The 25,316-nt window shown below is 38.6% G+C and overlaps 2 protein-coding genes across 3 annotated transcripts in view; both read right to left on the bottom strand.

Annotated features, from left to right (window-relative positions):
* klhl4 (kelch-like family member 4) overlaps positions 1-516 on the bottom strand; it is a 28,004-nt gene extending 27,488 nt beyond the window's left edge. The window contains exon 1 of the mRNA XM_057349474.1: positions 353-516. Within this exon, the coding sequence (XP_057205457.1) occupies positions 353-483 (131 nt within the window). The 5' untranslated portion in view covers positions 484-516. The remainder of the gene's footprint in view (positions 1-352) is intronic.
* Positions 517-743: 227 nt separating this feature from the next.
* Positions 744-25,000, bottom strand: ahnak (AHNAK nucleoprotein). 2 transcript variants are annotated; one of them, XM_057349472.1, is made up of 6 exons: positions 24,725-25,000; positions 17,087-17,133; positions 10,149-10,211; positions 9,786-9,942; positions 9,293-9,498; positions 744-9,136 (listed from the first exon to the last, which is right to left on the bottom strand). In XM_057349472.1, exons 4-6 carry the CDS (start codon positions 9,940-9,942, stop codon positions 1,751-1,753), a joined length of 7,749 nt encoding a protein of 2,582 aa, XP_057205455.1. In that variant the 5' UTR covers positions 10,149-10,211; positions 17,087-17,133; positions 24,725-25,000; the 3' UTR covers positions 744-1,750. The 2 variants fall into 2 exon arrangements, with proteins under 2 accessions (XP_057205455.1, XP_057205454.1); XM_057349471.1 differs by lacking the exon at positions 17,087-17,133.
* Positions 25,001-25,316: the final 316 nt, after the last annotated feature.

Genomic DNA, 25,316 nt, shown 5'->3' with positions numbered 1-25,316 from the left:
TTCGATTTTTGTAAATATACAGAAACAACAAACTTTGACACCATGCCTTTATATGGGACAAAGTGTCCTTATCCAAAATGTAGCCACAAATTTCGAGTGGTCTAGCCAAATAAGCCTATTTTATTCAACACAGACCTTGAATTATTGAAAACCAAGCTTTGTAAACCAGTGTAATTAAGCAAATCTAATCTGATCCCAGTTTGACAAGCCTGCAAGTAAAGCACTGACCAGTAAATCAAACCAACACATTTATAACTGTAGATGGTGGAACGTCATTTCAAAACTAAACTTAAAAACTCACATGGTCAATTGCTGGCAATAGCATTGTAAATTAAAAGAACGTTCGTCTTACCTTTCAAACAAAACAAGTGTTTCTCTGTATTCCTTCACACTAATAAGTTGCCTAGACTTTAAGTGAACTAAAGCTTGCGCCTTCACTTTCCTCATCCCAGTTCTGCTGAAAAAAAAATACCGCATTTGCATACAAAATAAAACGCATGTTCCACCCTCAAAGGAATTTCCTGATCATTTCCTTCCTCGGCACTGGTTGAAAAACTAGAACAGGAAGACCAACCTCCTGTTTTCCTAGTGGCGACTAATCAAAATATTAATAGAAAGCTAAAAGCTCAAGTTACATTAACGGAGTTTGAAAAACAATATTGAATGCATGTTGGTGCATACAATGTTATTAATTTTAACGTTCAGTAGGTGCATTCATGTACAGTAAAGGACACACACTGATGTACTGGTAATCAAACACTTTATTTAAATTTTTGCAATTGACATGAAAAAGGCAGAAACTTGCAGCCTAAATGTCCCATTATTTACAATGGCAATGCACATTTTATTCAATATATATATGTCTTCATCACGGGCATTATCATGCTTGTAGTTATATCACCACATGGCAGCACAACATTTCAAAGGGTGGATATTTAGTGAGAGGATGAGAGAGATTTGAATCGAAATGTGGAAGACATAACTATGAATAAATACCTTAGAAAAATTAAAATCATAGCGAGCCTCTTTATTCAGCCACGTGCTGGTGTTGATTGTGCATTTTAAATTTAGTTTTTTTTTTTTAAAGAATCTTAGATATAAATACTTTTAGAAGATTACAATCTCTGTATAAATTCCATTAGAATAGAATATTCAAACTGTGGTATTATTTGGGAGACAAAGTTATGTCATCCCATATGAATCTAAGTATATTTACAGTTTGTACAGCCCTTAAACATCATTGTGCTTTTTAAATGGTTAGATCTGTCACTGTTAAAATTAATTATCTGTGAAAAGTAAATGCGGTACAGCACTGAATATTTAATTGAAGCTTTAACATTATAAAATCCTTTCATATCAAAGTAAAAAAAGTATTTTGTTTAGCATACATGTGCTCAGAAAAGGTTTAAGAAAGACAGCAGTAAGAGTAAACTTAACCATTTCCCAAAACTTTCAAAAGGTACAAAAATATAACAAACTATCAGATGAAAAGCAAAATCAGATGCAGACTTTTCATTTCACTACACACATGGTGGAATTGGATTGTTTTTCTTATCTACAAAAGGTAAAATACAGATCTCTCTTATTTACAGTTAAGCTGGAAATAGATATCAATGCCAGTAAAGAAAATTTGGAACAAATGAAGTGTATAGCAGTGCACTATTGCTTAAATGAGACAGATTTATATTAGCTGTCTAGAAAACATACTTGATGTGTGTGAATGTTCTTCGTATTGATACGGGTATGAACATCATTTCTTTGGTGAAACTGCTATTTCAAGTTCTGGTAACCGAAAACTACCTTTTGAACCACTATCAGTACTAGAGGATGACGACATTCTGGATTTCTTTGAAGGCTGAGCAATTCCACCACTAGCACCCCCAATCTTAGCCTCACTTTCACCTCCAAGTGTCACTTCATATGAGCCTTTACTTTTAGAGCCAAAACCTCCAATTGTAGCAAACTTGATCTTTCCTTTTTTACCTTTGACCTTTGTTTCTCCAACATCTACTGAAATGTTGCCACCCTCTGCCTGTAAGTGCCCCTCAGTAGAAACGGGGGAACTTAAACCTCCCTCATCACTCATTGATGAAGAGCGATGCCGTGACTTTTTGAAGAGATCAAGCGAGGCAGATTTACTTTTTGGTGAAACTTTTAATCCTTCTACTGCAATTCTGCCACTTGCCAATTCCCCAGAACTAAGACTCATCTCCTTAGACACTTTTGCACCACCTTTGATGGCAACATCAGTTTCTTCTCCCTGAACATTAAGATCAGCTGCACTACCACCTTTAGATTTAGATTTTATAAACAGTTTTGGCATTTTGACTTTCATTTTTGCACCACTGTTCTTCACATCTGTAGTGTCCATTTCCAGACTCTGGGAACTGACATTACCACTAGCAGCCAACTCTCCTGAACCTACACCTACTCCCATCTCTTTTCCTTCTACTTTAGGCAATGCAATACCAAACTTGGGTACTCTGATCTTGGGAAAGGTTACATGTCCTTCTTGGTACTCCATCCCACCTGAAATTTCTCTTGATTGTCCACTTACATCCAAGTCTGACATTTCAATCCTCCCTTTTACAGCCTTTTGTTCAGAAAGATTTAAACCAGCATTAACATCACCACCTTGCACATCTACAGATGGTACTGCCAACTCAACATTCTGTGTTCTTCCTTCTACATCAAACTTTGCACTGCCCTTTCCATTAATGCCAGATCCCCCTACATATGGAGCACTCAAGCTAACGCTCTTTCCTGAAGTACTAGTTTTTGGCATTTTTATTTTGCCCCCTTTTGTTTTCAAATCTGGGCTCTCCAAACTAGTACCTGGGGTCTGAATATCAACACCCTGAATATCAGTTTTAAGGTTTGGTGATTGCAAATCAACATAGGATGATTTAACAGCTCCTTTAACTTTTGGAGATTTTATGTCAAATTCCACATCAGGAAAATGCAGCTTTCCAAAAAGAGATTTTTTTACTTTGGCTGGCTTCAACTGTAAGTCCGTTTCATTCGTCTCCAGCTTAATATTTCCAGTTTTCACATCACTATCGAAAGGTTTTGACTTTCCTTTTGCTACTTTGAATTTACCCTTCTTTCCTTTCACATCTAAGTTTATATCAGGTCCTTCTACACTGCCACCAGCATCAGGAATTCCTACATCTAATTTTGAGCTTTTACCTCCAAGACTAAATTTTGGTTTCTTTGTTTTAGGCAGTTTGATGTTTGCATCTGGTCCGCTTATGACGACATCAGGGCTGCCACCTTTCATTTTAATGCCAGAAACGTCAACATTTGGAGACTGTAGTTTTAAACCACCCTCTGGACCCTCAATGTCAATTTTAGGACCTTTAATGTCAACATCAGCTTTTGGCAGGTTTAAGTCAATCTCTTGACCTTCCATTTTAGGACCTTTGAGTCCAAAGGATGGCATTTTGATTTTAGGCATCTTCAGACCACCTTCTGGACCCTCCATATTAACATCAGGTCCTTCAATGTCTAATTTAGGAGTTTTTAGGTCTCCTTCAAACTTTGGTATTGAAACATCTACATCACCCTTGGCTTTGGGGCCTTTAAGATTGAAGTCTACATCTGGCATGGAGATCTTTGGACCAGATATCGACGGCATTTTAAACTTGGGTCCCTTAATATTTCCCTCAGGTCCTTCAATGTCAAAATCAGGAGCATTAATGTCAACATGAGCTTTTGGCATGTTTACGTCAATCTCTGGACCCTTTAATCCAAATGATGGCATTTTGATTTTGGGCATCTTCACACGGCCTTCTGGACCTTCAATATTAACATCAGGACCCTCAATGTCTAATTTTGGAGCCTTTAGATCTCCTTCAATCTTTGGCACAGAAACATCCACACCACTCTTGACTTTGGGGCCTTTAAGATTAAAGTCTACATCTGGCATGGAGATCTTTGGACCAGATATCGATGGCATTTTAAACTTGGGTCCCTTAATTTTTCCCTCAGGTCCTTCAATGTCAAGATCTGGAGTTTTAATGTCAAATTCAGGACCTTTGATGTCAAGATCAGCTTTAGGCAGGCTCACGTCAATATCTGGACCATCCACTTTAGGACCTTTGAGTCCAAATGATGGCATTTGGATTTTTGGCATCTTGAAACCACCATCAGGACCTTCAATATTAACATCAGGACCCTTAATGTCTAATTTTGGAGCCTTTAGGTCTCCTTCAATCTTTGGCACAGATACATCCACGTCACCCTTGACTTTGGGGCCTTTAAGATTCCAGTCTACATCTGGCATGGACATTTTTGGACCAGATATCGATGGCATTTTAAACTTGGGTCCTCTGATTTTCCCTTCAGGTCCTTCAATGTCAACATCTGGAGTTTTAATATCAAATTCAGGACCTTTGATGTCAAGATCAGCTTTTGGAAGATTCACATCAATCTCAGGAGCCTCCACTTTAGGTCCCTTGAAACCAAAAGATGGCATTTTGATTTTAGGCATCTTGAAACCTCCTTTAGGACCCTCAATATTAACATCAGGACATTCAATGTCTAATTTTGGAGACTTGAGGTCTCCTTCAATCTTTGGCACAGAAACATCCACATCACCCTTGACTTTGGGCCCTTTAAGATTGAAGTCCACATCTGGCATAGAGATCTTTGGACCAGATATCGAGGGCATTTTAAACTTGGGTCCTTTGATTTTTCCATCAGGTCCTTCAATGTCAAATTCAGGACCTTTAATGTCAACATCAGCTTTTGGCAGGTTTATGTCAATATCTGGACCTTCCATTTTAGGACTCTTGAGTCCAAATGATGGCATTTTGAATTTTGGCATCTTCAAACCACCTTCTGGGGCCTCAATATTAACATCAGGACCTTCAATGTCTAATTTTGGAGACTTCAGTTCTCCTTCAATCTTGGGCACAGAAACATTGACATCACCCTTGACTTTGGGCCCTTTAAGATTGAAGTCCACATCTGGCATGGAGATCTTCGGACCAGATATTGAGGGCATTTTAAACTTGGGTCCTTTGATTTTTCCTTCAGGTCCTTCAATGTCAAATTCAGGACCTTTAATGTCAACATCAGCTTTTGGCAGGTTTACGTCAATCTCTGGACCTTCCATTTTAGAACCCTTTAGTCCGAATGATGGCATTTTGAATTTTGGCATCTTCAGACCACCTTCTGGGCCCTCAATATTAACATCAGGACCTTCAATGTCTAATTTTGGAGACTTTAGTTCTCCTTCAATCTTGGGCACAGAAACATTGACATCACCCTTGACTTTGGGCCCTTTCAGATTGAAGTCCACATCTGGCATGGAGATCTTTGGTCCAGCTATTGAGGGCATTTTAAACTTGGGTCCTTTGATTTTTCCATCAGGTCCTTCAATGTCAAATTCGGGACCTTTAATGTCAACATCAGCTTTTGGCAGGTTTATGTCAATATCTGGACCCTCCAATTTAGGACCCTTGAGTCCAAATGATGGCATTTTGATTTTAGGCATCTTCAGACCACCTTCTGGGCCCTCAATATTAACATCAGTGCCTTCAATGTCTAATTTTGGAGACTTGAGGTCTCCTTCAATGTTGGGCACAGAAACATTGACGTCCCCCTTGACTTTGGGCCCTTTAAGATTGAAGTCCACATCTGGCATGGAGATCTTTGGACCAGATATCGAGGGCATTTTAAACTTGGGTCCTTTGATTTTTCCTTCAGGTCCTTCAATGTCAATTTCAGGTCCTTTAATGTCAACATCAGCTTTTGGCAGGTTTATGTCAATATCTGGACCCTCCAATTTAGGACCCTTGAGTCCAAATGATGGCATTTTGATTTTGGGCATTTTGAAACCACCTTCTGGGCCCTCAATATTAATATCAGGACCCTCAATGTCTAACTTTGGAGTCTTGAGGTCTCCTTCAATCTTCGGCACCGAAACATCCACATCACCCTTTACTTTAGGACCTTTAAGATTGAAGTCTAGATCTGGCATGGACATTTTTGGACCAGATATCGATGGCATTTTAAACTTGGGTCCCTTGATCTTTCCCTCAGGGCCTTCAATGTCAAGATCTGGAGTTTTGACATCAACATGAGGATTTTTTATGTCAATGTCTGGAGTTTTTATACTGATATCACTACCAGGTAGACTTGCATCAATGTCTCCTTTAGGTGACTTAAATCCAAATTTTGGCATTTTAAACTTTGGCATCTTGAACCCTCCATCTGGACTTTTAACATCAACATTTGGAGAATCAACTTCCAATTTTGGTACACCGACATCCCCCTCCATACTGACTCCAGCTTGACCTTTCATTTTTGACCCTTTTATGTTTAGGTCAACATCAGGTAAAGACATTTTTGGAGCTGAAATTGATCCCATTTTAAATTTGGATCCTTTAGCTTTGATATTAGGTGCTGTGATATCAACATCTGGACCTTGAACATTCACTTTTGGTCCTTTTGGAAGCTTGACATCCATATCAGGGGCATCAATCTTTGGCCCTTTAAATCCAAACTTGGGCATTTTGAACTTTGATTTTTTCACACTTGCTTCTGGAACATCTAAATCTACATTAGGGCCTTCTATGTCTATCGCTGGCGATTGGACATAACAGCCTTCAACATTTGGAACAGACACATCAACATCACCCTTCAGTTTGGGCCCTTTAAGCTTCAAATCCACATCTGGCATAGAAATCTTTGGACCAGAGATTGATGGCATCTTGAATTTGGGGCCCTTGATTTTACCCTCAGGTCCCTCAATGTCAAATGTTGGACCCTTGATATCCACATCTGGTGCTTTGATATCTGCTTCGGCCTTGGGGATTTTCACATTAAAATCAGGACCTCCTAATGAGGGCATTTTGATCTTCGGCATCTTGAAACTGCCCTCAGGACCTTCAATGTCTGGGCCTTCAATTTCGACTTTTGGTGATTTAAAATCTCCCTCAATTTTTGGAACTGACACATCAAAGTCACCTTTCAGTTTGGGCCCTTTAAGGTTGAAATCTACATCTGGCATAGAGATCTTTGGACCAGACATCGATGGCATCTTGAATTTTGGGCCTTTGATTTTACCCTCAGGTCCCTCAATGTCAAGCTCTGGACCCTTGATATCCACATCTGGTGCTTTAATATCCACCTCGGCCTTGGGGATTTTCACATCAACATCGGGACCTTCGAATTTTGGCCCTTTGAGTCCAAATGAGGGCATTTTGAACTTTGGCATCTTGAAACCACCCTCAGGACCTTCAAAGTCTGGGCCTTCAATTTCAACTTTTGGTGCTTTGAAATCCCCCTCAACTTTTGGAACTGACACATCAACATCACCTTTCAGTTTGGGCCCTTTAAGGTTCATATCCATGTCTGGCATAGAAAACTTTGGACCAGAAACTGATGGCATCTTGAATTTGGAGCTCTTGACTTTTACGTCAGTTCCCTCAACGTTAAGCTCTGGACCCTTGATATCCACTTCTGGTGCTTTAATATCCACTTTGGCCTTGGGAATTGTAACATCAACATTGTGACCCTCGTAATTTGGTCCTTTGACTCCAAATGAGGGTGTTTTGACCTTTGGCATCTTGAAACCACCCTCAGTACCTTCAATGTCTGAGCCTTCAATTTTAACTTTTGATGCCTTAACATCTACTGTATGAACTGAAATGTTAGCATCTCCCTTAAGTTTTGGTCCTTTAAAGTTGATGTCCATATCAGACATAGAAATCTCAGGACCAGAGTCTGATGACATCTTTAGTTCAGGGCCTTTGATGTTTCCATTGGGTCCTTCAATATCAAACTTTGAATCTTTAATGCTGACCTCTGGTCCCTTAACTGCCACACCAATTGTTGACATTTTCCCATCTTGACCCTCAATCTTGCCACCCTTTATTCCAAAGGAATGTTGACCGATTTCAATTTGTGGTCCTGTAACACCCCCTTCAACATTTGACACGGTCACATTGACATCTCTTTTTAGGTCTGGCCCTTTAAGATTGGCATCCACACCAGACAAAGAAAGTTTTGGGCCAGAGACTGACGGGCCTTGAACTTTAAGATCTGAGGCAATATCGTCTATTTTGGGTGTTTTCATTTTAATACAAGTCAGTGAAACATCAGTATCCATTTTGGACCCTTCTAAATTAGAGCCTTTCATTCCAAATGATTTTGTCTCTGTTTGACCCTTAATCTTTGGAAGTGACACATCCTGATTCCTAGTTATTTCTAAACCTCTATTATCTGTGAGGTTCTGATTGCTAAAATTTACTTCTAGACTAGAATTATCTGCAGTACCAGTTGTTTGCCATTTGAGATGGGGTTTCTGGAATGCACCACTAATTTCCATGGTGGGGACTGATTGAACGGATTTGCTAGATTCAAGTTTTGGTAGTTTTACCTTATCTTCTAACCCATGCATGGTGCCATCAGAACTCTGACTGATTTCACCCTCAGAACGTTTAATATTCATCTTGGGTCGTTGAATATCTATGCTAAATTTAGACAATTTGGTTTTATCATCAGACTCATCTTTAAGGGCAACAGACGCATAATCTTTGCCCATTCCTGTTATGTTTCTGACCCCTGTACCTCCAGTAAGGGAAAAACCTGAAACATGAGTGTCCAAAACAGGCCCCTGTGTTGTAGCAAATTCAGTTCCACCTATTAAACTTGAACGTCCCTGTACTTTTCCCTCTAACAGTCCAGTGTCTGATACATTAATTCTAGTTTCCCTCTCACTCCTATCTAATTCGCTTGTTGTTTTGACAGATCCAGTGCTAAAGTGCTTCACAGAAGAACCAGTAACCTTGGGTTCTCCAAGAGATATCTCTCCCATTTTTATACCTCCTTGTGCACTGCCATGTGGTAATCTGATATGGGAAGAATCGCCCTCCAACTGCTCATGCTCAGAGACCTGAAATTTGAACTCAGGGCTTGAGTAATAAGTTTGCTCATCAGTTCCCCCAGGCACATCCACAGTGTAGGTAGTTATTCGACGTGTAACTGTAGTTACGGTGCAACCATCACTACTTGTGCTGCTATGACGTTCTGTTCGCACATCAACACCCTCAGCAAGATCTTCCGACTTCAGTCTGGGTTTAATCTTCTTCGTGTAGATTCTCCTGTAGTCTTCATCATCTCCACTCTATAGGGAAAGTGTAAAATACTTCTATTAAAACAAAACCACAGAAACAATGTTTGACTTATACATGTTTGTCAAAACTCAATGAAAATATTAAGCTTAAAAAGTTTCATATTGTCATGGTTCATAGCGCATAGATCAACAGTTAGATCAACTTACCAGGAGAATGTCTGAACTAGACCCCCCAAACCCTGCACGCCCTTCCCAGGACAACGTCCCCACTGGAGAGCGGCAAGGTGACTTGTCTCCAGTCTTGTTTTGCAATTTGAGTCCAACCTTATGTTTGTTTAAAGTCTTTAGTAGCTCAGCTGTTTCCTCTGAGGACATGTTGTCAAAGTAAATGGTAGCCCCAACTATTTGGTCACCTGTGACATGGGCAGAAAACGAGAAATGAATTAAAGAATCATTATTATCTAATGCCGTTTCCAATAGGCAAGTCATATCTGGAAGGACTATAAAACCATTAGGCTTGTGCTAAAAATGTGTAAGAGTTCAAATTATGCCTCTCCAAGCACTAAAAGAGCAAACATTGGAAAAGTTAACAGTCACAGACTGACGCTGTCAAAAATATTCTTATACAAGTTATACAAATCTTACATAAAACATGAGTTTTCTACACTTTTGCTTGTCGATTTAATTTGACTTAATATACCTTGATGTACTCTCCCAGTGTGAGCAGCAGGGGACTCTTCTTTCACCTCTGTGACAAAAATCTCTCCTTGACCTGTTTGTTCTATGGTGAGCCCATGTTTATCAGGGCCCATCCACTGAGGGAAGAGAACTTCCCTTGTGTCCTGCTCGTCATCCATCTTGAAGAGAAAATGTGCACTTAGAGGTGAAAAATATGAACGTTTAAAAAAATACTAAATATACCAAACATAATAGGTACATAATGCAAAACATTGCATTTAAAAATGAGTTTAAATGAACAGACAGTACTTACAGAAAACACCTGCAGCATTTATAATGCCTCGTTAAAATTTCAATTACATTTACAAATATCTACATAGGATACCTCTTAATGTGTTGTTTCTTCACCAGTCCCCTACAGTGGACCGTTGTCTGCCCTAGTTCCTTCCTACACAATACACAAAATGTAATGTTAGTGTGTTGGAATGTTTCTATGCTTACTGTACACATCAATATAATATAATACAATAAAACATCATATTATGTATTATAATACATATTATAAAGTTCAGATTTAATGAATTCAGCTTTTAGCAAAACAGATTAGTAAACTTTAGCTTATAAAGCTGTGTACCACTAGATGGCAATAAAGTTGCCCACAAGAAGTAAACCAGCACGAGTTGCTCTTAGAAGACTTGGTTCTAAAACATTAAATCTAAGACCTATATCTTTCATCCAAACTCACATGCTTTATCAAAAAGTCATGAATTTAACAGACACGCCAGCTTAAACTTAGAAATATATAGATTTCTTAAAACCACCTTGAACACATTAAACGACAGCTAAAAAACAAGTAGTCTCTGTCTGATTAACATGAGGCTTATTGAGTTGACATGTGGGCCAGTCATTCCAGGATCCAACACAGAAAGATCATTGTTTCAAAGATATCACCCCCTCATTCTCCTCCCTGCAATAACACACAGAACCTCTTGGATATGAAAACACCTACTTGCATATTTCAAATAAAGTGCAAAAGACGATCTATTTTCTTATACCTATGAAATTACTTGAAGGAAAGCAATAAAAAATAACATGGCAAGTTATCTCTTGCATAAACACCATGATTCACTAAAGCCAATCACATTTATTACTGCATGAATACGACATTGAATTATAACCATTATGAAATTGTGTAGCCAAATCAGTGAGACCAAATCATCTCCGAACTTAAAAATGAGCCTGACCCTGACCTTAGTGGATTACAGAAGGAATGCAGGTTCAAAACAATAAGCAAATTTACACCCAAAAATGAAATTGTGTCATCATTTATTCACCCTCAAGTTGTTCCATCCAAGCCTGTACAAATTTCTTTGTTCTGATGAACACAAATAAATATATTTGGGAAAATGTAAGCAACTGACATTTCTGGGAAATCATTGACTACCATAGTATTAAAAATTATAAAAATAAATTCCCAATTATCTTTGTGGTCAACAGAAAAAAGAAATTTATACAGGTTTGAAACAACTTGGGTGGAGCAGTTCATGAAAGAATTTTCATTTTTGGGTGGAGTATCCCTTTATTGCTGCATATCACAAGATATTAATATCACTTAGGCATGACTACAAACCAGTGTTTCCCCTACCATTACCTTAGGGGGCGCCCCGACATAATGAACCATTCAAAACATCAGACTATTTCTGTAGTTTAAACTGAGAAGCGCGTCTCCATAACTGAGACGTACACATAACGCGCACTCATTTATGTTGATTATATTTTTCCGCTATATCTCCTAATATCTTTATTAGCGCTAGCTTTATTTAGCCAGACACACAGCCTACAACACACTTCCTCAGTTACCAGGCCTTCTATGTTTCAGACATACAGTGGGTATCAGAATATAAAATAAATGGCCTGATAAAACATTAGATGTCCAATCTTAAATCTCCCCTTTTTATCAAATTTTTTGGAGAAAATTGTTTTAAATCAACTTCAATCTCACTTGTCTCTTAACGTTATCCATGAAAAATTTCAGTCCGGTTTTAAATCCTGCCACAGCACGGAGTCGGCCCTTCTAAGGGTTGGTAACGATATCATAGTGACCATGGATTCTGGTCAGTCTGTGGCTCTGGTTTTATTAGACCTTAGCTCTGCCTTTGACCTGGTCAACCATGATATTCTTTTATCTCACCTGGAGGCATGTGTTGGTCTACGGGGAACAGTGGTTTAGGTCATATTTCACAAATAGAATATTTGTTGTTAACATTGGGCATCGTTCTTCTTCTGAGATGCATTTAAGATCTGGGGTACCTCAAGGATCGATCCTTGGGCCAGTATTGTTCTCACTTTATATGCTTCCTCTAGGGTTTATTTTTAATAAGCACAGGGTCTCTTTCCATCTATATGCAGACAACCCCCAAATCTACATCCCCCTAAAGCATGGTAGTAGACACGCCATTAAGCCCATTTTGGATTGTTTGGATAAATTAAAACTTTGGCTAGCAACTAATTTCTCATGTGTTAACGAGAGCAAAACTGAATTCATCTTGTTTGGACCCAATGATCAAAGTGTCTATGACTTTATACTTCATGTTTGCCACCATACACTACCTCCTTTGTTAGAAACCTGGATGTTTGGCTTGACAATAACCTGAATTTTGATAAGCAGATAAGTTCTGTGGTCAAGTCTTGTTTTTACCATATCAGGCTTCTCTCCAAAGTAAAGCCATTCATGTCTTTAAAGATGTTCGAAATAGCAATACGTGCATTTGATACATCGAGGCTAATTCTCTGTATGTTGGTGCGCCCTTGTCTTTTGTTTCTCGCCTACAGTTAGCACAGAATGCAGCAGCTCGGCTTCTCACTGGAAAGCGCAAATACAAGTCTATTATGCCGGTTTTAATTTCACTTCATTGGCTTCTTGTAAAGTACAGAATTCATTTTAAAATACTCTTGTTTGTTTTTAAGTCACTTCATAACTTGGCACCAGTGTATTTAGCTGAACATTTGCAGCCTTATACACTGTCGAGATCGCTTAGACCTTCAAACTCTAACCTGCTGCATGTCCCAAGGACTAGGCTAAAAACTCGAGGCAACCGTGCTTTTCTGTTGCCGGCCCAAGTCTTTGGAATAACCTCCCCCCATATTAGAATTGCCTCAGCCCTGCCTGTTTTTAAATCTAAAGACCTACTTATTTTCTTTGGCTTTCGATGTCCCTTGACAACCTGTCTTTGATTTTGCTTTTTAGGATCACCACACATCTTACAGATTGTGTATATCTATGCTATATTATGTTTTATTGTGCCTATTTATTGTTTTTAAACCGTGCTATATAAATAAAGGTGTATTGTATTGTATGTTAACTTTTTTATATACATATTCGACTGGGCTTAATAGATTAAATATTTATTTAAAAAGGTATTGCCCGGACCTCCGTCGCAAATATAGAGACCCTAACCCTAACTTAAATTTCAACAATGCACTCGAAGAAATCGGGACACATTACGGTAATAAGAATTTCAGCAGAAAAAAAACAATTAAAAGCATATTTCAATCCTGTGTTAAAATTATGCTTCGAACAAGGTAGAGAACACAATCGTGTTTATTACGATCATTTTTTGTGTTATTGAGCAGAAATGCATAAAAAACACAAAGAGATTTTTAACAAGAGACACATTTTGCATCAACTAGAACTAGAACTCTGCATATTTACTCTTAAAACTCGTTTTAATCCATCAACAGTGAGAGAAACACAGGCTATGAGAGAACCATTGAAGCTCTATTATTGTTGGCTGGATCAGGAATTTACTAAAAGAAAAGGGGAAAACCAACAGCGCTGTGTTATTTAACAACTCCCTAGCAAGCAGTGCAATGCAAAACTTCACTCCCTGCCTAATGCACGCTCGGCCTCTTAACATGACGCCATGCCTTGCTCCTGTACAGTACTAGCTAGAGATGCACCGATTGCAATTTTCTTTGCCGATTTCGATTTCCGATTTTATTACAAGTGAAACCTGCCGATTCCGATTTTCTATCCACAAACTATAATTAACAGTATACTGTATATAAAACCATATTAACTTTTCTTCAATACACATTTTTTTTATTTTCATTGAATAAATGATTGAACATTACAATTTCCCCAAATTTCCCTAAATGCAGTTCTCCAAGCTGCATTAATTTACAGAATCTTCTCTTTCCCAAACAACTCTTAAATTGAAGAACTCTGTGACTGAAAAGAAGTACAAATAATAAAATATAACTACACATGTCACTTAATTTACCTTTTTCATTTTTGTACTCATCTCACAAAAGTCTAAGATAACAATAAAATACTTCAACTTTATTCTCGCCTGTTTCCATTTATGAAACTAACATTGCTTTATTTCATTTTTTCTGAAATGTAAAATAAATTGTCTTTATCTTGTGTCTGTAGGATTAAAAGAAGTGGGTTGATTTTTGCTGCAACTTCAATAAAAACGTTAAAAAATCTTATGAGTGAATTCTACTCTAAAGATGTATATGTATTTGCAGTTTTTTGTGTTAGTAAAGAATATATAAGATATATCACATATATTGGTTGATTTATTCATTTTTTGGGTTTTTAAAAACAAGTAGAAGTCGTGTTGAATGTCATTTTACCTAGGTGAAATGACCACAGTTTTAACGTAAGACAAGGAATCAGGTTGAATGGAATTTACGTTTGTTTTACAGAGTGAAGGACTTCAACATGAGTTTAGCATGTGTCAGAGTTTAGCATGATGCTAATAGCATCACTGTTAGCATACAGTACATACCCCATGTAGACGGAGCAGCGCGAGATGAACTACAGTGCACCTTTTTGGCTGTACAGTACATGATGCGCGTGCATGCGCGTGCAGTCAGCGGATATGAGAGATGCGCGTCAGAGACTCGCGGTCCGGTGGACACACATGGCGAGTATAAACGAGCCGTGAAAGACAGGCTGTGCGCGCGACGTTTACATGTTTACTTGCGGCTTTGAGTGTACTGACGGCTGTGACGTTCTTGCCCGCATCACGGGAAACAGAAGATCGGCTTGGAATCGGCGAGACGTGAGACTGACCGGCCGGTCACCGGTCGGGCCGATCATACGAAAAACCGGCCGATTCCGATCTCTGGCCGGTCAATCGGTGCACCTCTAGTACTAGCACTGCATGTCCAACCTACTTCAGCCCCTTTATAACCATATGATGTGCAGACCTGTTTGGGCAGTACTTGTTCTCATAGCTCTCACACATTCCTGGCAGTGCGCCTTAGAAGGAGTGGGAGGGTAACAGAAAAGGAAATGTGGGGAACTCTGATTACTAATCCCAAAAAGTGGGGCACAATCTTAAGAGAAAAAAACGCAACATGTCATAACCATGCCCCAAAGATGAGCAAAGGCACAGAACATTCCAGTAAACCACAGGGCTCCCTAACATATGTAGGCACATATCACTCGTCATCTCCTAACCGTAGAGATTTTTTAGCTGCGTGGTGGGCGATTCAGGCAGACTAACTTTCTATGAAGAACAGAGACAGCCTTTGCTTTCACAAGATTAAACAAACAATGTCACTGGTTACCAGCAGCTGGGTCTTACTCAAAAATCATATGATCTAAGTGTAAGCAGGCCTATATTAATACCCTCCAGTGTTTGTGCAAATCACAAGACAGTAAACACTCCCAAACTAAAACTACAACACATGCTTGTGATCTGTTGACTTCTAATAAGACTGTAAACAGGCCATTAACAGTCAAATTAAAAGTTGTTTTCCCCTCCAATAATTAAAAAACGTAAGAAAAGTTAGTAAGCCTGGTGAGCTGACACATTTGCTTTATGGGGCTGTATAGTGTGGTTCGACCCCTATTGCTTCTTTTATGTTAACTGCATGACCCCCATAACAGTGATATATAGCCATGGCTTTTTACTGTGGCATTGGCTGGTCTGGCAACAGAGGGCAAATATGGACTATGAGTGCCATTGTACACAATGAGGACTTCTCTACGTAGGTAGTGTTACAGAAATTCACCGTGGATTTAGTGATTCATTACAAAAACATTTAAAAAATGAGTCAGATTGCGGACGAATTCTAATGGGTGTCCTTCATTGCCACATCGGGATTAAAGGCCATATTCATTGCTATATCGAAAGAGTTTAAAACAAGAGGCAAACAGCAGATAAAATGCTTCTTACAACATTAAAAATATACAAAATCTTGTCTCTTTCTATTACAGATCTTTCTGTATAGCCGGTTTCATTGGACGCACACACGTAGCCAGAAATGTATTTCTGGTCTGTGTTTGGTTACAACAAATGTATATTTAATTTAGATTCATATTTTTATTTACATTTTGTATTAAATTAAAATTACTCAACTGTTATAGTTTCTTCGCAGGGGTCTATCGTTAAGTTTGGGCCACATAACATTTGTTTATGTTGTTGCCACTGAAACAGTCTATAAAACAGTTAATTAGCAGCTGCATATAGGACAAATCTGATCAAATATGCTAGAGAAGTTTGGTATAGCTTTAATTAAAATAATATGAGATACGTTAGTCAGTGCCAGTGGTTCTCAAACTAGGGGCCGTGGCCCCCTGGAGGGTCTCAAGCTGGATCCAGGGGGCCACAAATTTTATGGCATTTTATGAAATGTAGATATTTATCATACATTTTATGCAATCAAACATCAGAAAAAGACCACCAACCAAAAGAACTGATGTTAGAGAATTGTACAACTGATTATGTTTCTGGTTTAATTAAAATTCTAGGTTTAAGACTATAGACCATTTCATCGGACACACACACACACACACCTGGCCCCCAGTTAACTTCCTGTTTGTGTTTGGCTAGTGTCTAATAATATAACTATTTATACAGTAGTCAACATTTGAAGTGGATCAAAAAGGTTCATCAAAGTTGTCCTAAGACAAGAACAATACCCGTTCTTGTCTATTATTTTATTGTATATTAATTGTATCAAATAAACGATTTGTTGAATGGGTCCTGTATTTGGACGCATTTAAACAAACCGTATGGTACACTGAAATCTAGCGGTTGAGCTTGGTACAGCAGTCTAAATTCGAAATATTGGAGAGACAAGTTTAGCCAATTAACGGTTACTCTTGGTTTATTTTGATTGTTATCAGAAATAATCTACAGGCACTCTATTATTTGTAAATGTGTACCGGAAGTTAAGTTGGGGTCGCTAAAATGAAACCGTCTACAAGTCTGTATTAGAACCACTGAATTAAGATTGTTATGATTCTGCATGCACTGTAAACAAAATCTTTGCGTTAACGCTTTAGGAAGACAAAAGACGTACTGAAGTGCCCAGGCTAATGCTCAAACTCTGCCGTCTTCCTTTATTTTCTGAAAGAAAGCAGAAGGAAATTAATTGTAATATTTATCCAAGTGATTATTTCTAAGTATCAAACAGTTAAGTGACAAAACTGGCTTCCAAGTACCACACTAGTATTTAGGCCTATTCCATGTAAAAAACTCAATTTTGTGTAATGCTTGCATAATTTCAGGACTTTTGCTAGGGATCAGGTAGACTTTATTTCCTCTTTTCCTCAAAAATGCAGCCCCACCCTAGTTGTTTAACTTTCTCTGGCTTACCCTAAGAGGGCGACAGTGAAACAGTTACAGAATGAACACACAAAACAGGGAGTTTTCCTTTATGTGCACCCAAGCTAAGAGATTACATGTGTCTGCACAAGTTTAAACATTTTCTCTGGATGTTTCTGATCAACAATTGTCAACCTAGTTTTCATTCACCAGACTGAAAAACAATTAGTGCTTTGATTGGTTTTAATTCTAAAGTTTGAGAAGTCGCTTTGATAAGCAGCTAGCAAGATCACAATTGATAAATATAGTTAGCAACATCGAAATAAACATCCTCACATCTCCGCGCTAATATTTGAAAACTGAATATATTGAATAAATGCATTTCCTGATATTGAAAAGAAAGATTTCAGAGCGCAACATCCTATATACTATATAAGAGAATATAAGAGCCATCAAACAACATCCATAATTACCATGCCTATGAAGAAACGGACACTTAAGCAAACAAAAGTCACAAGCAAAATGAAGTTGATTTGTCACAGCAAACATCAAACCATGTGCAAATCAGCATCTGATAACCTTAAAGCTCCAGTGTCTTCAAACCAGCCATGTGACTTAAATACACACCATTTAACTTTACACACACTGAATAATCAAACTTCATTATCCGCCATTATCTAACGCACACAAAACAGAGAAAGGCACTGAATCCGTGCACATTTCATGAGTGCAACTGAAGCAGCTCAATATTTTCTCATCTCAGTATTTGTTCTGACATTGTAACTCCCTTGTTAACCAAATAACCTGACCTGATAAGTATGATTTGTTCACGAGTCATACGCTGTAAGGTTCTTGTCAAGCTTAAGAGACCTCCTACCAAATGTCAAAGTGCCTTTAGCAATCCTTCACATTAAAGAAAACTTTCAAGTCACTATTAAATTAAAATTACACATTTTCATATTCTTAAATGGAAAAACAAGAACCTACCCTCCCCGCAACGACATCACTTCATGACATATACTACGAGAGACAATCTTGACAGTCCAATGGCCAGGCTTTTAACTTCCAATGCTCCAATCAATGCCAAACTGTTAAATTATTTCCAACCCTATATTTGTTCTCATTTCAGAAGCCGGTTTACTCGGATATACATTACATTATAGAAAAACACCAACACAACTTCTGTGTAATGCAGACTTCAAACTGTTGAATTGTCATTCTACACTCCTTTTGAACCTGCCTAAAGCCTCCTTTCCAATTCAGTGTTCCAATGTAATCATTTTTGCATGCGCCCATTGATTAAAAAACGAAACTTATCAGATTGGGCACAAAGAGATTTTTGTTTGATTCCTGTCAGCCTGGTCAGGAGCAATGTTGGGAATGTCCCTTTCATAGACAGGCCTTTCAAGAACTTTAAAGCAACGATGCATGACAAGACAAGATGCATGTGCAGAACACTATGATTAAAGATCAATTGTGTGTGGGTTCAACTGTGATATCATCATCAAAAGACACATGACGACAGTAGGATTAGAGCAGTGGTTAGTCAAAATGGTGAGGTTCTGCACCCAGCAGCAACGCATGAGAAGACCTCTCATTTAAGAGAAACGCCAAAATAACAACAGACAGCTATGCTTGTGAGAACCTGCCCAGATATTTGCCCTCAGTACTATTCCACCATTGACACTTAAAGCTGCTAGAAAACAACAGTTAACTGTAAAACGTGACTTTGTGAAACTGCCCCGAGAGAATTGTGTATTTACACAAAGTTGGTATCAAAGCATCTCGAGCCCCTTCGAGAACAAACAGCTAATCATAAATCTTAGCTACAAACATTTAGAAAGCCCAGACCCTCAATGACACGTTTGCGCTCCGTGAACAATGTCTCTTGAAAATGACCTGTTATTTGGAGGGGAGGAGCTCAACACAGGTCTATGGGGTCAAATCGGACAAAAAAACATGCAAATGTCATGTTTTCTCTCAGCTTGTTCATACTTCATTGTCTGTTTTTCATAAAGCATCGCTGGAAGCTCTCGCTACCCTGTTGTTTCATTAACCGAGAGGTATTTCTGAGCTGAGACTGAAATAGTCTCGGGCCGTGGTGATAAAGGCCAGTCTGGATGGGGCTGTCACACTGTTTACGAAGACCAACATTTGGCAGAGCAGCTGTGTACACTCAAAGGGGTAACCATCTATGAAGCCTTCCACTTAGCTGTATCATGTTTGCTGTCACCTAGCTAAAGGTGGAGCATGTCGAACAAAACGTCTACAAAAGCAGAGATACACAGTTTTATAAACAGTGTAATTAAAAAGATGATTATGGAGAAGCCAACAAGCCGTGTGCTTGTAAAACTGCTCTGAGCTATATAATATAGAAGCTTTGATAAAAATCATTTATTCAACAAGGGACTACTCTTTATATCCTTGTGCAAAAAGAGCTTCTAAAGTGAACGAAACCTGTTGATCGAAATTTGACATCTCAAGTATGAAATGCTACAATCTCCACAAACTACAAAGAGCCAATGTTATGGTACGACGCAGTGCGCAAATGTTGCAAATCCAAAGTAGGGACACGCCCTTCGTCCGACAAGAAAAAAACTCCACACACACCATCTTTCAGCCCGCACAGAGAACAGTGAGCTGCGAGCCCCACCCAGGCCTCCAGTCACACACATTCCTTGATAGAGCCGTCAGGCCAGCTGGAAGAAAGCCCAGCCTCTCCTGCAATGACTAACTCCAAAGCAATGTCCTACACTACCCAACCACTCAACTCACGCAGTGGGTCCGAGCTGGGTACAAAAACAGGGTACTCGTTTTCATGCTTTCCACAGGCTAACAATGCAATCGGAGCCTTTTATTGTTTTATGGCAGGAGGCGGTAAAACGCTTAAAGAGACAAGCAGTAGCCCTTGTGACATTGATGAATGCAGGGTAAAAGATGTTCAAATGTCTTTGCAGGGTTTAGGGATTAGTATGACAGTGCAAGTGACAGCTCTTACACAACCATAAATTTAAGATTCACCAATGTTGCGGGTTAAAAAGCGATCACGGAATTGTTGAGCAGATAACCAGACCACTAATTATAGAAGAGCCTGGGCTAACGGCTCAATGTTTCCATTAAATTGTTGTAATGTTTAATAAGAGACACACGTAGACACAGTCAGCAATTAGACAATGCAATAAAATAAATTGTGGTCTTCGGCTTTGCTTAAAGGAGTTACTTGGTTACGCGCCATTTTGTAAACACTTTACTCCCCAAAGCAAATTAGAGAGGACTTAATGCGACAAGTCATATTTCCTTATTAAATTTATAGTAAAGGGATAGTTCAACCAAAAGTAAAATTCTGTCATTTATTTACCCTCATTTCACACTGTGTATATGACTCGTTCTCTGTGGTACACAGATATCCATACAATGGAAGTCAATGGGGTCCAGTCTTGTCTGTTACCAACATTCTTAAAAATATCTTGTGTTCTGCAGATTAAAGGAATTCATACACGTTTGGAATGACACGAGGGTGAGTAAATGAAGGAATTTTTAGACGAATTAGCCTTTTAATGATTGATCTTTCTGGCAGCAGACGGGCAATTTCTAATGTGAAACAAGATCTGATACATTCATGGAACAAAATCGGGGAAAACTATAATTTGGTTAAATGTTCCATTTTCACTTCCACATGGACTCAATTCAAAACCCACATCTGACCAAGCGCGTGCAAAGACAAGCCATACTTCAATCCAACTGTGAATATATTAGAGGAACAAAATAAAGATGTGCAAACTAGAATAGCAGAATTAAAAGCTCCCTTGGAATCGTAATGACCTACACACAATACTATACACTATACACAAGCACTAAATAACATGTTGATGAATTAAACGTTAGATGTCCATTTACTCAATGTGTATAATAGATAAGCGCTCCCAGTGAGTGAGTCACTTTTTCTGTCATGTTTTCAGTCTGTTCAAACCAAATACAGGGATATGAGTCAGCAATGCAACACACTGCAATTACTGTTGTGGCCAGAAGGCTGCATCATATTTAAATCACTATCAGATGGTTTTCTACTTATGTCCATCATCCCACTGCAAAGAGTTTTGGAGAAGTGAAAAAGCATGTGGTTTTAAGTGCCCAAATAACTAATTAAAGCTACTCACTAATCTAAAATACAACTAGAAACAAACTTGTGTAAACTTTGTAAACATGCACAGAGATGAATGACCTACCCTTTGCAGGACATCTACTCGTGCTGTTGTACACAAGTGCATCACTGCATTGCTGGCATAGCGTGATGTAGTACGAGCCTTGGTCAACGGCTTAGTCTACGTCAAGAAATGCCGATCATTGAGTCCCCTTAAAGCACACTTACAAATGGCACTATTAAAATTCATGTTTATTTTTTTGCTGGGTAAATAAATACTTCTTTTTTTACACAGGCATTGCCATAATGCATGTTGTTTTCATAAACAGACCCATACTGTAAGCTAAAAAATAATTTATCATGTGCTCTGTATATTTGCTGTTGCCCTTCGATTTGATATGAAATATAACTTGGTCATTTGCATTATGTCACAGCTGCCTGTGGCACGTTGTAGTTACACCCTGATCAATCATATTTGGAACAAATACTGTATGTACTTTAACTACACCGATATTAGAATTCAACACTTTTTGAACTACTTTGTCACTCTAGTCATGCAACATTCACAGGTGTGGCCAACAGGAAATCATAGAAACGTATGTCACACATGTCAGTGCATGTGTGGGTGCTTAAACTTGGCTATAAGCATGTCTACTGGTAGAAAGTACAGTTCTTACATATGTAGAAAACATCAAAAAGTAACGAAGTATCAGAAGTACACATGGCTAAAAACAGCACTAAATCAAGAGCATCAAGTGCACCCTTGGAGTGACCTTGAAGCCAAATGAACATCTATACACAGCCAGCCTGACCATCCTACTGTCATGTGATAATATAAACCCTAACCAAATGCAGCCTGTGTTCTCCATTCATAATCAAATAATCCAGACTGGATCATAGAGGAACAATGGGACAGTATGTCGCAGCAGTCCTCCAATAAAAAAAAAAGAAACTTAAATACATTTGTTATCTGTCAATTTACTAAAAATATGTGTACTTTGGACACCTGCAAAACTTGACTATCAAACAGTCAAAAACACTAAATTAAGAATTAACAAAAATTATCCATTGCCTAAAATGTATGAATCTGTTCTTAAGGCATACCCTACGCCAGACTAGGTCTTACAACACTTCATATCTTACAACACATGGAAAAATGATGAAATTTGGATGTCTGACTCAGAGCAATAATGGCAGAGACTTTGTTTTAGCTTCAAGCCAAAATTTCTCAATCGTGGAAGACAGATAACTCCAGGTTTTGTCTGAACAGGAAAGCCGTGCACTTGGATAATGCAACAAACTCTTAAACGTGATATTTCATAATGTTTAAATGATCCGTACATCCTATAAACTATCATCTCCGACTCAAGCCGTGCCAAACACTTATCCTTGATGGATAATCTGCACAATTTCATGGATATCTGACTGTATTTATTTCAATCTTTTGTTGAAGACAAAAGAACATTTAAGATGCGAGATACAAACCAACATGCAAAAAAGTCTGCTTTCTTTAGCATGAGAATGCATGGCAAGACTCTGACAAGCGTTTAAGGAAATGACTAAGGAAGTGTGCACGAGTCCAGACTCTTTCCGTTTCGCACTGGTAAAGAAAGACCTATACAGCACACCCCAACTCTCTGACCCATCAACACAGAGCAGGAGAAAGTTCTGCATTCACGGAAGACCTCCGGGGCAGACGCCCATTTCTGTTGTTTCGACTCAACATTAAAAACCTAAATAAGATAAGCAAGATGCATTCCGTTCTGTTTTAAACCAAACACTTTGCAACCTCCAGATATAATCAAGGTTAAAAGAAAAGGCATTGTTGAATTTGAGGAAACCCCAGAAAACTTAAAAACTTCACGGATGAAATTATTAAAGTTAAACAGTAAAAATATCTAAACATGTACAGCTTGAATATAGCATTGGAAAATGTTTGACTGCTTTAATCTGCTATGGAGTCATCTCTTCTGCCAAAACCAAAAGTGAGCTTTGGGTGTGGCAGTGGAGGGGGATGGGCTCCAAATATTCACTATGCATAAACATCCACATTTATCAAAGTTATCACACTTATCAAAAAAGTCCAATAAAAATGACAATATTCTATACACAATCAGCCAAAACCTCACCACTTATCCGAAACGATCCCCTTTCTGACCCTCTCTTTTCCTTTTATCTATTGCTCTCATTCGGTTATATAACATTCTGCAAAACAGCTTTATAACTAAAGTCACGCAGCATTCGGGCGTGAATAAAACACCTCATTCTTTCTCCTCCAAAGCAAGCCTTGCTTTCTCCCTCTGTGCTTCAAACCTGGTTTCAATTAGTAAGTCTTTCCAAACCACTGCATTCCATTACCCCCTCCTCCATCGCCCACTTACTCACACCCCACACCCTGACCAGGACTCCAGGTTAAGAAAACCAAGGCAAAATTGGAGGTTTCCAAAAAAGCATACTTTCAACGCACAGTAGACATCAGAAAACAAGAGGATAAATTATGAGAAAATTATTCTTTTGGGCACTACACCCACATTGCAGAAATTGTGCTGACGTTGTCCAAAACGCTTGAGCTATGACCAGATTTGGTAGGGCAGGGCAATATATTTCTTTCAAGAGGAGAGTTAAAGCTCCATGTGGAAACAATTGCACTCGCGGTAACGTTTCATCTTTAAAAACGGAAAAATATTTATAAATGAGTGCAACTCTCTCTTTTGTCGAGTATTAACCAAATGCATTTAGTTCATTTGAAATAATTCTCAAAGTCAAACAAGCAAAGTGAGAGACAACCACGTTCCACTGTTTTAACTCCGCGCGTCTATACTTGGGCGTATCTTTTGCGTGGCATGCAAAACTCCAGAAAATTTCCCTTGATGATAAAACGAAGCCTGTGGCTCTCGAGTCACCCTTTACATTTCCAATTGAAGAAATAAAACCCTGAAATCTGGACAATCTCAACGTTTAGTATTGTTGGTAAAAAAAAAAAACGTGCGCAACAGATGGCAATTGAGGAGTCAGATACACACCCACCCTTTGCGAGTACGCACATACAGATGACGATATTTAAAACTTTGTAGATTGTAATATACCTCCTTAAAAACACATAAGCACATATATATCATAATGCATACGTCATTAAACACATAAAACGTTTCCAGACAGTTTAATTACCATCTCGTGGTAGTCATTACGCATGGCGTTGCACGCCAGAGTTGCACGCTAATTGATCATGGACAAAAAGCCTCAGAAACTCACCTGGAAACTTCAACACTTTTGCTCAGGCATCTTACGCGGTCCACGTTGTTCTGCCACAGCCCAGAAAAGTTTACCACCAAAACGCCTTCTAACTTAATCGTGTACTTTTTCTCTCTTTCTCGAGGCGTGAAAGCTTCGCTTTATGTTTTTATTTTTTTATGTATACTTTATGCCACTTGCTCTCTCTCTTCCTCTCACTTTCGTGCTGCTTTGTCGTGTTCGCGTGTAACTCCGGGCTATGGAGAATGGCAGCGTTCAGGCTGGAGCTGTGAAGATCTTCACTAGAGAACAGGGCGGAGGTAACGGTGTAGCAGGGAGTGGTCATTTATAACTTTAGTCCAGCCCACCCGGAGTTTGATTGACGTGCCGTTTAGGCGCATTGTTAAACGCGCATATCGAGGAACAGTTTTGTCTTTCTTTGTTATCCTGTCGACACTTAGTTTTTGTGTATACTGCAAGGTTATATCGAAACTTACAGAGTGTTGTTGATATAAAAGCGTTGACATTTTACACACTTTGAAAATACAGTCATTTTAAATGATGCTTGAACGTAGAAACTGAATACATTCATTTTAAAATGTACATCCTTAAA

This window comes from Triplophysa rosa, linkage group LG13, assembly GCF_024868665.1.
Source record: "Triplophysa rosa linkage group LG13, Trosa_1v2, whole genome shotgun sequence".
Taxonomy (NCBI): domain Eukaryota; kingdom Metazoa; phylum Chordata; class Actinopteri; order Cypriniformes; family Nemacheilidae; genus Triplophysa; species Triplophysa rosa.
Note: the sequence above shows the minus strand (reverse complement) of the source record. Positions and strands in the feature narration are given on the sequence as shown.

Bases quoted from the DNA above. Each gene is read 5' to 3' on its own strand.
- ahnak (XM_057349472.1), bottom strand. From the start codon at position 9,942: ATGGATGACGAGCAGGACACAAGGGAAGTTCTCTTCCCTCAGTGGATG. The intron at 9,499-9,785 runs GTATATTAAGTC...CCCATGTCACAG, and splicing joins CACTGGGAGAGTACATCAAG to GTGACCAAATAGTTGGGGCT. The intron at 9,137-9,292 runs GTAAGTTGATCT...CTTTCCCTATAG, and splicing joins CTAGTTCAGACATTCTCCTG to AGTGGAGATGATGAAGACTA.